At 46.7% G+C, this 1,998-nt stretch overlaps 1 protein-coding gene across 1 annotated transcript; it reads right to left on the reverse strand.

Moving 5' to 3' along the window:
- Positions 1-621: 621 nt before the first annotated feature.
- LOC132797819 (uncharacterized) lies at positions 622-1,778 on the reverse strand. The gene is made up of 2 exons (XM_060809592.1): positions 1,230-1,778; positions 622-1,173 (listed from the first exon to the last, which is right to left on the reverse strand). The coding sequence occupies exons 1-2, from the start codon at positions 1,776-1,778 to the stop codon at positions 622-624; spliced, it is 1,101 nt and encodes a 366-aa protein (XP_060665575.1).
- Positions 1,779-1,998: the final 220 nt, after the last annotated feature.

Genomic DNA, 1,998 nt, shown 5'->3' on the forward strand with positions numbered 1-1,998 from the left:
CATATTTGTTGGCACCGGATCCGTGCCTTGGTTGGTGTGCCGTTGCTCGTACTTCGAGCAATCCACTACTCGAAAACAACAACTTGTAGTGGATCAATATTTGCTGAAATCTTTATTATTTTCATTATATTTCGTACATTTCATTATAATTTCATGTTTTTACTTACATTCGTGCTCTGCGCACACCTTCAAATCCCTATTTAATTGTTAACAATTATTTGCCTCTGCATGGGCTCAAATACAAATTCAAAGTAAATCACGCTGCCGAAATTTGCAGCTGCATTGCTACTTCTAGCGAACGTAACGGTGAAATTCCAATGCATAAAAGAGAATCACCGATTACAAATGCCCAGTAGGAAATGCGCTGGCGAAGCACCAGTAGAAAATTTAGTTCGCCCGCCAACATTCCCCACCCCGTAATTCACTAGCATTCGCGTTGTGTATTACCAATTTTCAAATCTAATTTGGCTAGCTTTACGGCGGGGCGAGTCACAATACCTTCTGTAGTGCGCACTACGGCACTCCGTACCTGACCGTCTCTCGATCGGTGAACATCTACCACAACTCCTTTGGGCCAGCTGTTTCGTTTGCCATTCTCATCTGCGATAACAACAATGTCATTCACGGCGATCGAATCTGGCGGCGGATGGAACCATTTGGTACGGCGCGTAAGCGTTGGCAGATATTCTCGAATCCATTTTTCCAGAACTGATCGGCTAACTGGCTCGAAATTCTGAATCCTTTGGCAAGCTTGTTACCATTTTGTATTTCGCTGTCTCGTTCACGAATTCCACTAGAGTGGCCCAAGAGGAAATGGTTCGGTGTAAGCGCTTCTGAGTCTGCCGATTCCAGTGGTACATATGTGAGTGGGCGTGAGTTGAGAATACCCTCCACATCAGCCAACGCAGCACGAAGCACTTCTTCTCGCAATCCACCAGGCGGCAAGATCTCCGTTAGAATGGACTTTGTTGAGCGTACCAATCTTTCCCATGCACCGCCCATGTGCGGTGAGCCTGGCGGAATGAACATGAACTCCATTTCTGGGTATTTGGTCTCCACATCCCTGGTCGATATACGCTCTACTTCATCTTTTAACACTCTACTCGCGCCTCGGAAGTTAGTCCCATTATCGGACATCATTCGTCGCGGGCAACCACGTCTCGCTATAAATGCCTTTAGAATACAAAGAAAGAGTCGGTTGACAGTGACGTTGCGATATCTAGGTGTACGGCACGAATTGTGAGGCATGTGAACAGAACACCCCAGCGCTTCTCGTGCCGTCGTCCAACGATGATGTCGATGGGCCCAAAGTAATCCACTCCTGTATAGGTGAACGGCGCCATGTGGTGCGCCAAACGCTCGCGCGGTAGACTTCCCATTTCTGGAGGCCTAGGACGCGCGCGCCTCATCCGGCATGCTGGACAAGTTTGAGAAACCTCTCTCACCAAGGCTCTCAGACCAAATATCAGGAACTTTTGCCGTAGTTCATTGACCACGATCTCGTCGTACAGATGATGGTACCGGCGATGATACGATTCAACCAGCAGAAATGTAAATCGATGTCTTCTTGGTAGGATTATGGGTCGCTTTAGGTTTACTTCGACTCCTTCTATTAGGTCGATTCTTCCCTTGACGCGCAGTATGCTTACTTCGTCCAAGTACGGAGAGCATTTGAATAGCTTGCTCTTCCGATCTATAATACTGCTTCCCATTTTCAAGCATTTCATCTCGCTGAAATACTCGGTTTCCTGGCACACTCGTATTAGAATGATATCCATCTCGATTGGCCGCTCAAGTAATAGTAACTTCTTTAATTCCGATCCCATGCTCTTCTTGAAAATAGATCGCAAGAAATCCAATACTCGTAACTGTGCGGCTCTCAACCTCTCCAGCTTGCTGAATCTTTCTGGGTCTGGTGAGATACAGCTCAAAGGTGACATGGCTTCCAATTGCTCTTCGACGTGTTGCAGAATAGTATTGCTATGTTGGCTCACATCA

This window comes from Drosophila nasuta, unplaced genomic scaffold, assembly GCF_023558535.2.
Source record: "Drosophila nasuta strain 15112-1781.00 unplaced genomic scaffold, ASM2355853v1 ctg265_pilon, whole genome shotgun sequence".
Lineage (NCBI taxonomy): Eukaryota > Metazoa > Arthropoda > Insecta > Diptera > Drosophilidae > Drosophila > Drosophila nasuta.